Here is an 11935-nt window from a genome sequence, read left to right on the forward strand (position 1 = left end):
TCTTTTCTCATACTGTTGGTCTGAATATACCCGTATTCACCCTCAGTGTGAAAATAAAAAAGCAGTCTGCTTGCGAGAAAAAAATGGTGCACCTTCTAAAAGGTAGTTCTCAAGCTTTGAAGATACTGGGTGTACTTCTTTTCCTACAGTCGGGGGAACAATTCGACGAGAAGCAATGATAAATCAATTAATCATTGACAAGATGCCACAGAGAAAAAAAAGTATATTTTATGATGTTTGTTCATTCAGTTGTAATGGCCCTGTTGTGTTTATATCAGCAATGTGATCGAGGTGGCGTATGTGCCGGCTGAGATGTCTTAGTGGCACATACTAAACTCAACTGGCCTACCTTATTTATCAACCACAGTTTATATACATCATTAATAAATCACACAGCAGCTTTCATCAGAGCCGCGCAGTTTTAATGAGTCTTATGAAGACCAAATCAGACTAACACGACAGACAGATGCACACTGATAACAAGTTAAAAGTAATTTAGAGCTTGAGTTGAAAACTGTACACAGATACAGTATATAAAATACAAAACTGAGAAAAGGCAGTGTTGTGGATTCGTAGTTGCACTTTGAGAGAACGTTTAAAACATCTGAAGGTCTGAAGATGCCCTCCGGTAGGGAAGAAGGGAGTTCTATGAATCTGTAGATGAAGACTCCCTCTCATTTTCTGTCTTCTTCGTTAGATGTAAGCCTTCATATGGGAGGCCAACTTTTGGCTACTTCTTGATGCACGGCTTGAGGTAACCACTGGCAGTATGCAGACAACAGAACTGCAGGAGGAGACAAATACACGATCAAACAACAAGACTCAGATCAGAACAGATCAGACTCAGGGAAGTCATGCCAAGCACATTAATTCCTTACATTTATCTTGAGTTTTCCAGACAGAGAGGAGGGCATCTCTGCAGTCAACCCTCTTTGACACCAGCACCCCCAGCAAAGCCTCTGTCCTGGGCTGCAGCCTGAAGCAGCAAAGACACAACAGTAAGAGAAAAGTCAATTTGTCTATCAGAGAAATGCCTCTAGGAAGGCAGCACCAGTGTGAGATGTACCAGCTTACTTTGCCCATGTTTTCAGCATGATGGAGGGGTTTGAGAGAAGAAGGCTGCAGTGTTTCTTTAGTTGAGGACAAACCTGCAAACCAGACGAAGCAAACATTACTACTCAAGACCTAAAGCCCAGTTCATACCAAAGATTCGCAACAAAACTGTTTTAGAAAGTTGTAGGTAAAAGTTGAGGCGATGTAAACTGATCGTCTCGTCTGGACTCAAACCGGCTGAAGTTGTCGCCTGCGGTTCAGCTCGTTAAAACGCCAGCGTCTGGTTTAAGAACGTAACACACGTCACCTGTTTCAACAGTCAATCAAGTCTGAGCAAAGTCCGCTGGTCAAGTCACTGACAAACTGTCAGCTGTCCTCAATTATATTTTATAATTCTACAAATTATATCCAGCTACGAAAAAACCCTGAAAAGTCAGAGGTCAGAACAGAAGTAGAGGAATGCGTTGCTATGGAGATGATACAACGTCTGGTCCCGTCTCACTGGTCTGAACTTGGCCTGCCACAGAAGTTTATTCAGGACAAACACTTGTCATATGGGATGGTTAATGTGTTTAAAACTTTATACGCTAAACTTTTGTATTTGTATCAATTACTGTATGGCGTGTGTACATTTTTGTTGATCATATTGTATATTTTAATATAAAGAGACTGAAGGAAGAGTAGTTTGTGCAAATGCAACAACTGCTGGAGATCCAAATAAGCCATAAGGAGAGGAGGAGGCTCATAGTTATTAAGATTACCCTTATTTTGCCCTGTAGCAGTGATCAGGACAGCTCAGGATTGGACACAATGTCAGGTTAATGCCTGAGTGAAACTTGAGTGAAGACTGAATAGAGGTGTGAGACTTTCTGCAGTACCTGTCCCTCAAGCAGAAACCTGGCAAAAATTTTGTAACGGTCGAGGCCGTCTGGATATTCCTTCTCCACTGCTGGCAGCTGCCAACCGACACGGACTGCAGGAGGAACACAACATTAACACAAGTGTAGCCAGAGACACGTTTTCAGCACAAACAGCCACATCGCTCAGCTGTAGAGGACTCACAGAAGGTGCTCGGGCGGTGACATCTGATGGTGCCTGTGGACGAACAGAACCACGGTGACGGTGTCTCCAGAGGAGAGCCCAAATGGCAATACTGGGGCAGAAGCTCTGGGAGCCACTCTGCTTCTACTGCTGACACACCTGACGGAGACAGAAATAAAATATAATAATAAAAGGAAGACCGTTCAGTCTGCAAAGCTGACAGGATTTTGAGGAGATGCACACACACAAACATAAACAAATAAAAAAATAGAATTACCAAAGTGTTACTGTTATTCTGACTTACAGAAAATATGAAGTGAAGACTTAAGGAAATATATTAAATGTATTTTTTTGGGTGAAATGTATAAATATGTATAATATGTATAAATATATGTTTTATGATGCATAAAATCAACTTTTTGAGTTTGTTTCTTAATTGCTTCTTGTTTACGGTTCTTATGATTTGAAAAATATTCATGAATAAAAATTGTATCAAACAACAACAAACGGTCTAAAAAAGGTCATTTTTCAGCCATGTGAGGCAAAGAAAACACTAAACTAAAGATCCTTTGATTTTGTCTAAAACAGGGGAATTCAAAGCCTGATACTGAATCTTAGTTATTCAAATCAACCTTTATTTGACACTACAAATCAGAAAAACAATAAAAAAGGAGCCTGATGGAAACATTGGGACTAAAGGAGCCTGTTTCTCTCTTAATCAGTGCTAAAAGGTCGCTGTGACTGTGACATACAAAACATACCAGATACATCTGGAGTTTTCCCAAAGCTCATTTACCTCTCATGTACATCTTGCTGGTCTCCATGATCTCCTGGTAGACGATGAACTCGGGCAGCGTTTTGAACAGTGCGGAGGTGGGATGAATGAACACTGGGTCGTCCAGAAGAGGCGTCTATGACCAAAACCAGATAAAGGCGTGAAGGAGAGCGATAGAATAGAATCACCTTAATCACAGTTACAGCCCTCAGAGTGACTTGCCTTGTATCCATTCTTCCACTTTGGGTCCAGTATATCTTCTGCCTGTACGCGCCTTGCCAGATGGTCTCCAAGTCCGGCCAGAACAATCTGACGCAAACAAACCACCTGGTGCTCTGTCGGCGGAGCCATCTTGGGATTCACAAATGCTCCCACCTCTGGACATACTGCGTTCACTGGGAGGAGAGAACAAAAGTTATTTTCTGTTTTGTTTCTGCAGCACATCATGTGTTGGCTTTTCTTTGTGCGTTTCTTCTACCTGCGTTGGTAAGTTGTCCCCTGAGCCTCCTGATCTCCACCATGGCTTTATACCTCAGGCCGTTCTCCTCGCAAAACTTAGGAGTACAGCCAGCAAATTCACAAGCACCAACGGCACCTGTTGTCACACAGAAATACAGTAGAACCCACAGTAATTTTGTCTGCGCAGTAGTGATCGTGCATCACGTCATCGAAGTGACGTTCATACATGCGCCCGACCAATCGCAAGTTGTTAACAGCTGTCAATCTTGCCATTTTATAGCATCAAATAACTAATTAAAACCAAACATACAGACCATGATAAAAACTACCTACATAGACAAAAAACGTCTTTGGGAAAAAATGATTTGAGTTGTACTTTGATTTTTTAGTTTGGCCCATGGACCATCCACGAACAAGGAGGGGGAGGGACTTATACTGCAGGCAGACAGCAGAGGGCGATCAAATTTATTTTTGTTTCACTTCTGGGGAGCCGTCAAACCGTCCATCTTTAAATACAGTCTGTGACAAAAACAGTTTTAAGTGTATTTATTTTTTGTATCTCAATAAAATTCCTCTCTTTACTCTGCCTTTAAAGTGTTACCCCAGACTGCATGTCTGCATGACTGAATGTTTTGCAGTCAGGGGTGAATGTAAAAGTTACTGCCAACAAAAAGGAGAATTTTTAGACTTTTTGGGCACAACCCCTGCTCAACCAAGTCAAGGGACTTCTATGGGTCAACATGCAACTGACTTCTATAGTCTATATCTGTGTTGCGACCTTGACAAAATGTAAGCTCACCCAGCATGACCATGAGGTCCCCCAGCAGGAGCGACGCTCCTTGCCCAGCCCACAACCTCCTCATTTGGATGATCCGAGCTCGACGCTGGGTGAATTTGGAGCTCTCATCTTCACTGGGTGCAGGCCTGAGGATGAACAAAAATGTGTTATGAAAATAAAAAACAAAACAAAGTCTTCTTAAGCATCAATTTCTACAAGCAAGACTTTGGAAGCGCCTATTCCCTTTTTAATACATTAATCTATAAACAGATGATGATCAGGGGAAACGTGTCCTCACCTGTCAAGGTCTTCAAAGATCTCCCGGACTGTCATGGACGCTACAACAGCAATGACGTAAGGCAGGCAATCCTGCTGCCTCCCAAGAGCTAACATTTTAGCGTAACGTGGTGCCACAGGGAAGGAAGCCATTGCTCTGCCCAGAGGGGTGATGGGACAGCTCAGCCTCTCTCGCTCCATCTCCTTCACCCTTAGAAAATAAAGAAAAACAGTTTGTAAGTTTGAACACGTTTTTTTTTCCATACGGAAAATTGATCAGAATTTTTAAAGAATATCAGAATAAGAATTGATCAAGAATTGGAACCATAAGCGGAATCAATACCAGCATTGGTATAAACACAATCGTATCAATTCTCATCTCAAGTCAGAAAACGCAAACGCTGTTTTGACATTATATTTTGCTTTTGACGAATATCGCGCACCCCTGTGACTTGGCTAATTCAATAGTCCATATGGCAATAAATAGCAATTAATAGTGCAGCCCTAATGAACAAGACAGTTAACCTACCTTCCGGTGCGAGGTGGCTCTTTGAGAGCTCCCAACGAGACCAATAACTGCTCCGCTGCAACAAGAGCCTCAGCCGATGGAGACGTGGGAAAGGGGAAATTGACCACCTGCAAAAACAGAAAATATAAAGTTGTTTTTATGAGAAGACGTAGATTTTTTCTTACAAGCCTGCTGGTAAGTCTGAGTTGTTGACCTTATCGATGTTGAGGTCCTTCATCTGTAAAACCAGGTCTTCAACAGGTCGGCGAGTGATCTCTGCCTCCGAGAACAAACTGAAGTCTCCAAATACTGCAGATGAGTACAACCTGCAGGACCAGAGAGACGAATGCGTGACCCCACAAGTAAAGAAAACAACTGTGAAACTATATTATACAAAAAGTCAAAGTCCTGACCTGTAGCAGTGTCCCGGCTCTGTTCGCCCCGCTCTACCTGCCCTCTGATTGGCCGAGGCCTGTGAAGTCCACGTGACCTTGAAGGAAGAGACTCCGGTCACTCGGTCGTAGAAGCGCTTCTTAACTCGACCGCAGTCGACCACGTACTTGATTCCTGGGATGGTCAGAGATGTCTCGGCCACGTTGGTGGCAACCACACACAGACGAGTTCCAGGTGGAGGAGGTCGAAACACCTGCAGTCAAGAAAGAGAGAGACAGACACAATATATCCTGTTTCAACATCAGCAAGATTTGTGCTGACATAAGATGTTAATCTCACCTTGGCCTGCTTCTCTGGAGCCAACAGAGAGTAGAGAGGGAGAACGTAGAGAGGAATGGAGGGGTCAGCCTTCTCCTCTGCAGAAACAAAACAGAGCAGAATTAGTAAAAGCATTCACCTATAACACATCCAACTCGATATGAAGAATTATTCATTTGGAGTAGCTCGCCTGCACTGGCGGGATCGTCTCCGATCTCCAGGTCAGAACCTTCATCGTCCTCGTCTCCGATCCCAGCCTCTCTGTCCTCGTCTCCTTCATCCACAGGGAGGGCAGAGTAGTTATCCAGATCGATTCGGGGCAAAGCCTGAAGACACAGATAACACTCTTAAAAAATGACGGAGGTGACTTCTAATCTAAGAAAAAAACACAAGAAAAGGATCAATTAGGCAGCAGCTATTAGGGACATTTTACTAAAAGAAAACTTACGACAGCCTTCTTCTGTTTGGCCTTCTTAAACTTCCTCATGGCCTCTGAGGTCTCTTCTTCCTTGTCTTCACCTGAACACAAAAACAGGTAAAACATACTCAAAGATGTGTCAGAGTGTGCAGGTGGCAAACAGGTGTGCTGGACTCACCAGTGGTGGTGTTGCCCTTCCTGAAGGGGAAAGCTCTTCTCAGTTTTCTGCACAGAGTGTGAACCTCTGCCTGTCCCGTCAGAAACACCAGGATACCACCTGAAGGACAAAAACATGGTGAGTCTGTTTGCCGATTAATCTGAATAAATTTGATTTGATTTCACCCCTATAGTTCAATTTAGTTTTGTAGTAGACAAATCTTAAAACTAAAAAGTAGACCTGGAGGAAGCATCCGGTGGATCTTGCAGATTTTGTGGAAAACTTCTCCAGTGTAATCCTCCATCGGGGTGCGTTTGTTGAAATGTATAGTGACCGGGAACTGGCGAGCGTCCACTTTGATGACGGGCGGTGGCACTCGAAACAGCTTTGTGTTGTCTGTGAAGTCCTCCACTCGCAGAGTAGCCGACATGACCAGCAGCTTCATGGGCAAACCTCTCTGCAGAGACGTGAAGAGTAGGAGCAGAGTAAGAAAACAGAGAAGGGAAGATAATGTCATGCTGTCTGTAAAACACGCAGCTGTGACTTTTTACACCAAAAACATGAAACACGTGTGTGTTACCTTGTTTCTGAGAGGGACGATACGAGACAGCAGTCCGATGAGGATGTCTGTGTACACGCTCCTTTCATGCGCCTCGTCTATGATTATCACACTGTATCTCTGGAGCAGGAAATCCTATGAGACAAGACAGAGACACTGAAGAAACTGAAGCAACATTGAGGTAATGAAAGGAAATTAAAGAAAACTGCTTTCCCATTACTCCTGTATTTATAAAAAATATCTACAAAAACAACCTCATGACCCATCATTAAAACTTATACTGCTCCATACCATCCTTATATGAGGTTCTTTAATCTCTCACATCATCCTTCACAAGATTAAAACGGGCTCAGTGTGAAATATAAATATGGTATATTATTATTAGGACTACGACATGAGCAGCGACTTTTAAAAACCCGTTAGCCATGTAAACAACAGACAAAACAAAACACAAAGAACAGCTTGTAAAAAAAATAAAAAATGGAAGAAAACAGGGATAATAGGACAGACAGTAAAATACAGGTTTAACTGTAAATATATGGGGTAAATATATATTGCGATCTTGACTCGTCAATGCAGAATATATGAATCATCCCGCTTACGTCACTCAAAGTTCCTACTAGTGGTGTGAATGCAAACAGAAAAAGGGCTTTGAAGGTAAGTAGTTCTCAGGAGAGCTCCTCTCTGGGAGTCATTATCTCCACGTCTGAACACTGTAGATGAACTGAGAGAATATGTCTGCAGCTTTCTCTTAGGTTTTCAGAGAACAAATCTGCCTACGTGACGCTAATGTTGTCATAACGCTTCGCTCTGGACTGTTTCTTTCTCTGCTCCATGACTCCTTCTTGTTGTAAGTTTCCAGCAGCGCAGACGCATTAGTTTGACGTCCATGTTTTGCAATGAACTGTGAGAAAAACATACCACTGATAAAATGAATTGATAAGCTCAGAGATATACGATTCCAATTTTTTACCAGTTCTCGATTCCGATTTCTGCCGAAAAACGCCTAATCAGAGCATACAGACCTTTAAAAGAGACATTTATTTTATCAAAACAGAAAAGAAGAACAGAAAATGTCTTGGGTTAAACCCACCGAGCTGAAACTGAAAATGTGGATGCAAATCACGTACGAATAAACATAAACATGATCACAGATTCAACACTCTCCCTGTCCGTCCCTCTGACTCTGTTGCTTCCTGTTTGTCTCTAAGTTATCAAGAAGAAAAGCAGCAGTTATCTGGATATTTCTCCACCACCTCAAGGACAAAACAGAATCAGAAATCAGCAGGCCAAACTCATGTTTATGCATTAAACGACTCGACAGAGAGTAAAACGATACCTTCTGAATCTCCTTCAGTAGAACACCGTCTGTCATGAACTTGATCTTGGTATCGCTGGTCACGTTTCCCTCATATCGAATCTGGTATGACACCACCCTGAACACAGACACACAAACAAGAACCATAGAATTTACAAAATGTTTCCGTTACCAGCAATATTTCCATTCCCAAGCTTGTCACAAAGAGGTTTCATTTGGAGTATTTTGAATGTTACCGTGTGGTAAGGTTCATCTCTTTGGCCACTCTGTGGGACATGCTGACCGCTGCCACTCTCCTTGGCTCTGTAATGCCGATTATTCCACTTCCACTGCAGGAAAACCACAACGAGAAGACGATGAAAACCACATGACATCACTTATTAGAGATGAAGCAGCATGAAAATTCACGATTATGGTGACCAGAATTATCACGGTTATAGGCAGCATCGTGGATAAAATGTGCTGAAAATGTTCAAAAAGTTCTGATACACACCAAGTTTTATTACTTACTGTGAGTTTTTCAAAGTGTAACAGTTTGAATGATCTTCACATTTTAAAACAGTAATACTCGAATCACCGAGAATTTTACATTACATACATAATTACATATGAATGTGTATCTGCATGTAAGATTTTCTTCTAGGTGAATATCAGCATCATTAAGACGATGACCTACCTGGCGTAGCCGGCTTCATACAGGAACTGAGGCACCTGAGTGGTCTTTCCACTTCCTGTCTCTCCACAGATGACGACAGAGGGATTTTCTCTCACCGCCTCCATGATGACCTGCTCCTCCGCCAGAACGGGCAGCTTCAGACGAGCCTCCTGCAGCGACAGATTTAAGAGCTCTTAAAAGCCCATAAACAAATTGAAAATAAACAAACCTGTCTGAATGTAAACACCTGTAGTTTCACACCTGTATTTCTGGTAATCTGTCAACAGGAATGAAGACAGCCGGCTGCGACGGAGGCTTGTCTTCGACTTTCTGCTGATCGGAAATCTTCTTGTCATTCTGCTCATCTTGTTGTGATTTGTGTTGTTCTTCTTTCACTTCCTGTTTGTCCTCATTCTCTATGGTCTCTTTCACTTCTTCATCCTCCTCCTCCTCGTCAGACGAGGTGTCCAGATTGCTGCTTTCTTCTGACTTTTCTTCCTCCTCTTCGTCCTCTTCTTCTTCTTTCCATTTTCTTTTTCTGTTCGCTCCACTGACACTGCTGATCTTTGGTCCAGAGTCTCCATCTTCTATTTCATCGGGTAACCTAAAAAATAGTATATATATAGTATATCTCAAGACCACGACTCCACCTTCTCTTTTCTTGGTGTTCTTTTTTTCACTTTACATAGCATATAGCAGCTATATTTAGAAAACTATTACATTTCCATAAATTAGCTCAAATCATCTATATAACTCTTGGTTGTCTCATATTATACGATCACAAATTAAAGGGGGCTAGGTATGTTTAGGCTCGTATTTCCTCGTAAAAACCCAGAGCGAATCAGTTGAGAAAAGGTGAATAAAAAGGCACATGTAGCTCTAACAAAACTCAGGAGGTGTAGTCTGACATATATGGACAAGCTGTAAGAACTAAACAAATAACTTACAAAATACTCAACTTTTCTGAGCTAATGTGTTGCATTTGTGCACTTACTGCTTGGTCTCGTAAAGTTTGTCTCCTGTTCCCAGTTTGGACGTGGTGTACAGCAGCTTCAGTTCAGACTCAGGAACCTGCACCTCGGCCAGTTTGGTCAGGATGTCTGCTCTCTGGACGGGACGGACAACGGGACAGGTGAGTGGGTTGTGACCTCTGCAGTTTCGACATGTTTAACGTTTATGTCTCTACTGAGTAGAAAATAAACTCGTTCAGCCTCAGGTCGAAGGCTGGGTATCATACGATCATTTTCAGGAGCAGCATCGCACCAATAACAATCTGTCTGTCCGTATGTTATTCCCCCAAAAAACATAATAAAAAAAACAAACACAAGCAGCCGCTCGTACTCCTAAATAAATAATCTGTCACTGACAGAATTTTCATCTAAATCAGGAACCATCTGATCAAAGAATAATTAAAACAAGACTAGAAAAGAGTCCATTAAAGTCAACTTTCGACACATTTTGGACAGTCTTGGATACGGCTACTTTACATAGGCATTAAAAATGTTTACCCAATAATAATAATATCAAGATCTTGGGCAAATTTTAGCACGTAAGATGTGGGAATTTTAGGCATTACTACTTTACCATTAAGTCCAAGTTTTTGTTTAATTAATATGCTCAAGACCACAGCTTAAATTAGCAATTGTTAATCTAATCTGCTTTTGACAAGATAAACCTTTATTGATCTCGGTCAAAGGTGAATACTTTTATTTATTTATTTACTTACTTTAACAATGGGACTCAACATATTAATGTACATTTATATGTAAATATGTGTGGGATTTTAGCCAGGCGGATAAAAAAAAAAAGTCTTAAACTTGCTTGCTTTGCCCGACTGCCTGCCCAAACCCCATAGATATTTACATAAAACAGAGAACATCATCAAATCCTCACACCTTTGCTTAATAAATCACTCACTGTTGTCAACAACTAATCAACTCGACCTAGATGTTTCAGCACCACTACAGACATTGTGGATTTAACCGTACGTTATGGACATGTTCAAAGTTGTGTTACCCTGACTAAACAGAGACATAGAAATACCCTTATTCTTAAAGCTTCTAAGGCTGCAGCACCAAACTGTGTCTCACCTGAGCCTTCTTTTCTTTGCGCTCCAGGACCTTCTGCAGCTCTTTCCTCTGTTTCTTGGTTAGCGGCTTTTTGTAGGAGACAGGTGTCACTGAGGCTTTCTTCTTCTTGGCTTTGTTGGCTGGGAGGACCAAAGCGTTGCTCTGGTCGACACCTTTCAGCCTGTCCCCATCTGATGAGCACGGGTGGTACAAACCAAACAGAAAACTTGTTTAAAGTGTGCAATAAAGAGCAAATCATTTCACCAGTCTGCAGGATTCTTCTGCCTTAAAGATTTCTTTATTAACGTTTTTTCAAATGTACATTTACTCGTCAAATACATTTGAATTCTCAAAAATTTGGACACAATCATGAACACACACACACACACACACACACACACACACACATATATATAACTTTCATGTGTTATACAATTATAAGATTTGCATAAATAAATCGTTTTTCTAGTTTTTTATTAAGTAGTTTTAAGGACATAGGAGGTACATTTCTTTAAATATTTAATTTAAAATAAAATACCTTCAAGCTCCACAACAACATTTGACTTCTCCTCTTCTGGTTGTTTGTTGTCACTTTGCTGTCTCCCCTTCCAGTTGTGTTTTCTTCTTAGTCTTCCCATTTTAATCTGAGGAAATTAATAAATTAAACACGATGTTCACGAAGCCACCACCTCATTATTGTAACATGTTAAGACACCACGAACGAGCTAACTTTGTCTTAAGCGCTTCAGTAAAAACACAATTTACACAACCGAATAAATCTTTATGAATATTATGCAATACAAACCTGTTTTACTTCATCAGGTCAAACAACGGTATTTGAGATTTTAACATTTAAAGGCTTAATTTACAGCCCTTCAAAAAACTCACGTGTAAACATACGAGAGTCCGTCAGCTAAACCTGTCCGCCGCTGAAACGTTGTCTCCGCAGAAAGGTTCCGCTACAAAGAAAAATAATCCTCGATACCAAACTTTTTTATGCATGATACTAACTAGTATTTTGTCTTTCATACAATTTAATTTATGGACAGATATGTTTTGTAAGCTGTTGAAAAGAACAATAAAGTTGAAAAGAACAATAAAGTTTAAGACTTCTCAAAGCAACTTCAGTCAAAAGCAACTGGACTTGGTTATTTGTCT

The 11935-nt window shown here is 41.2% G+C and overlaps 1 protein-coding gene across 1 annotated transcript; it reads right to left on the reverse strand.

Moving 5' to 3' along the window:
* Positions 1–474: 474 nt before the first annotated feature.
* Positions 475–11686, reverse strand: dhx37 (DEAH (Asp-Glu-Ala-His) box polypeptide 37). The gene is made up of 27 exons (XM_083912002.1): positions 11583–11686; positions 11316–11421; positions 10799–10968; positions 9703–9815; positions 8970–9312; positions 8730–8878; positions 8290–8382; positions 8075–8171; positions 6757–6870; positions 6417–6633; positions 6198–6296; positions 6050–6120; positions 5792–5927; positions 5623–5699; positions 5304–5536; positions 5105–5216; positions 4912–5018; positions 4405–4593; positions 4128–4252; positions 3348–3464; positions 3092–3264; positions 2891–3005; positions 2116–2253; positions 1932–2026; positions 1075–1148; positions 879–976; positions 475–784 (listed from the first exon to the last, which is right to left on the reverse strand). Exons 2-27 carry the CDS (start codon positions 11413–11415, stop codon positions 708–710), a joined length of 3432 nt encoding a protein of 1143 aa, XP_083768128.1. The 5' UTR covers positions 11416–11421; positions 11583–11686; the 3' UTR covers positions 475–707.
* Positions 11687–11935: the final 249 nt, after the last annotated feature.

The sequence above is a fragment of the Echiichthys vipera genome (genome assembly GCF_963691815.1).
Source record: "Echiichthys vipera genome assembly, chromosome: 4".
Lineage (NCBI taxonomy): Eukaryota > Metazoa > Chordata > Actinopteri > Perciformes > Trachinidae > Echiichthys > Echiichthys vipera.